General features: G+C 35.5%; 1 protein-coding gene across 1 annotated transcript in view; it reads left to right on the forward strand.

The window, feature by feature from the left end:
• LOC106875049 (uncharacterized) overlaps positions 1 to 2,009 on the forward strand; it is a 41,601-nt gene that overhangs the window by 12,857 nt on the left and 26,735 nt on the right. The window contains exon 2 of the mRNA XM_014923012.2: positions 133 to 1,151. Within this exon, the coding sequence (XP_014778498.1) occupies positions 384 to 1,151 (768 nt within the window). The 5' untranslated portion in view covers positions 133 to 383. The remainder of the gene's footprint in view (positions 1 to 132; positions 1,152 to 2,009) is intronic.

The following is a 2,009-nucleotide window of genomic DNA, read 5'->3' on the forward strand; positions in this document are numbered from 1 at the left end:
ATTGTACTGGGGTGGGAGCAGTGTTTGATCCACTCCATCCTTGCCACTCCCTTACAAACATCACTCATACATCAGATAAAAAAAAAGTATTCATTTTTATTAATATTATTTTTCCTTTACTTTCATTTACAGAACAAGTTCATGGACATCAAATCCAAAAAGCCAAAAATTATTCCAGAAGGATTATCCGAAGGATTCTATTTCCATTTTGAAAATTATCAGCTTTCACTTATAAATCCCACGATATTTCAAAAAATTGCTTTAGAGAATGTCTTGAAGTGAAAGCAAAAGGAAAAGAAGTTTTGAAAATATAAATCTGTAGATTTTTATTTAAATTTATGTAAACAGTTCCAAACAAGATAAAGCCCCCTTCTTCCAAAAAAATGTTGCCGGACTACCAAGCCCTGTCGTGGGTCGTCCTCTGCCCAATAGCCATAGTGACAAATTGCTTTGGTGCCATCATCATTAGCCATTATAAAAGCTCCTACATCGGAACAGATATGGTTCTGATTACACTCCTGTTGGCAATGGCAGCCAACGCTGGTATCTTGCTCCTCGTTCCTGCCGTTTATGTCATGCTAAACATAACCTGGAGTACAGGGCTGTGTTTCTTTTACATTTGGATTTTTGGCTTCCTTCGTGCGGTCGGTCTCATCGGACTGTTCATACTCAGCTTCCACTGGTCCCATGTTTCAAAGCTAACCCCTTTGAATCGCATCCAGATGCCCAGTTTTCCAATCAAAAGCTCTCTTCTGGTCACGGTGCTCATCTCCATAATAGTAGGCATCTTACCATTGGTTCGCATCCTGATGCGACCCGACCCCTTCGATAAAACTCTTCCCTGTATGTTCCTTACCTATGACGCCGATCCAGCTCTGGCCATTTTCATCATCATTCTAACTCTGGTGGTTTTCTTTGCGATTATCATCTGCCTCATCGACTCCGGTCTTCTCCTGCACAGCTACAAGTCCATGTTCCTACTCAAATATAAATCCGGCGGCTACTACGACACCGAACGAGCTCGTGCCACGTGGAGTCGAACTGGCATCATCAGTGACACGTACTCGGAGATCAACAACACTTTCGATCTATGGAGGGTCGTACTACTTCAGTTTCTTCTGTCCACTTTAATCAACCACATTCCATATTTGGTAAGTTTATTTCTTGTTTTAGTGTGTGTGTGTGTGATAATCTCTTTTTTCATGAATATATACATACATGAATAATACATACATATTCTTTTATTTGTTTCAGTCCTTTGACTCTGTGTGTGTGTGTATATGTATATATATATATGTATATATATATATGTATATATATATATGTATATATATTTATACATCTGCATGCATGTAAGCATGTATAGGTCACAGATGAAATTCAGGTATTCCCCGTATAGAAGACTCATAGTATTATGCAAAAGATTCAAACTTAGATTCCAATGTCTTTACAGGGAATCATTCCACGAGGTAAAGTATGGCTATAAGAGGGATCAGGTTAAGCAGGTACAGAAGCAAGTATGGGGATATATATATATATATATATATATCCCACATTAATTTTACAAGAATATAAATAAAACATAAAAAACAGACAGAGTTGTAACTCTTTTAAATAAAATAATATATTCCTCCATACACAATCATACAAAACCCCTTATTTTGTATTTATTTTTACTCACATATATATATATATATATACATGCACACATATAAATATGCATGCTTTATATACATAAGATATACATACACAATATATATATGTATGTGTGTGTGTGTATACATGCATACAAACATGATCTCATTCACATACATTCATTAATAAAACATATTACCACATCAGAGAAATAAATCAACAACATAAAAGGTTCCATCCTATAATATACATAATAAGTATACATCTATATATATATATATATATATATACCGGAGGAAGCACATGAAATGTGCAACAAAACTGTCCGATGAACGGGAACGTGAAACTCAGAGTAACAGTCTTTTGTTATATTT

The sequence above is a fragment of the Octopus bimaculoides genome, chromosome 25 (assembly GCF_001194135.2).
Source record: "Octopus bimaculoides isolate UCB-OBI-ISO-001 chromosome 25, ASM119413v2, whole genome shotgun sequence".
NCBI lineage: Eukaryota > Metazoa > Mollusca > Cephalopoda > Octopoda > Octopodidae > Octopus > Octopus bimaculoides.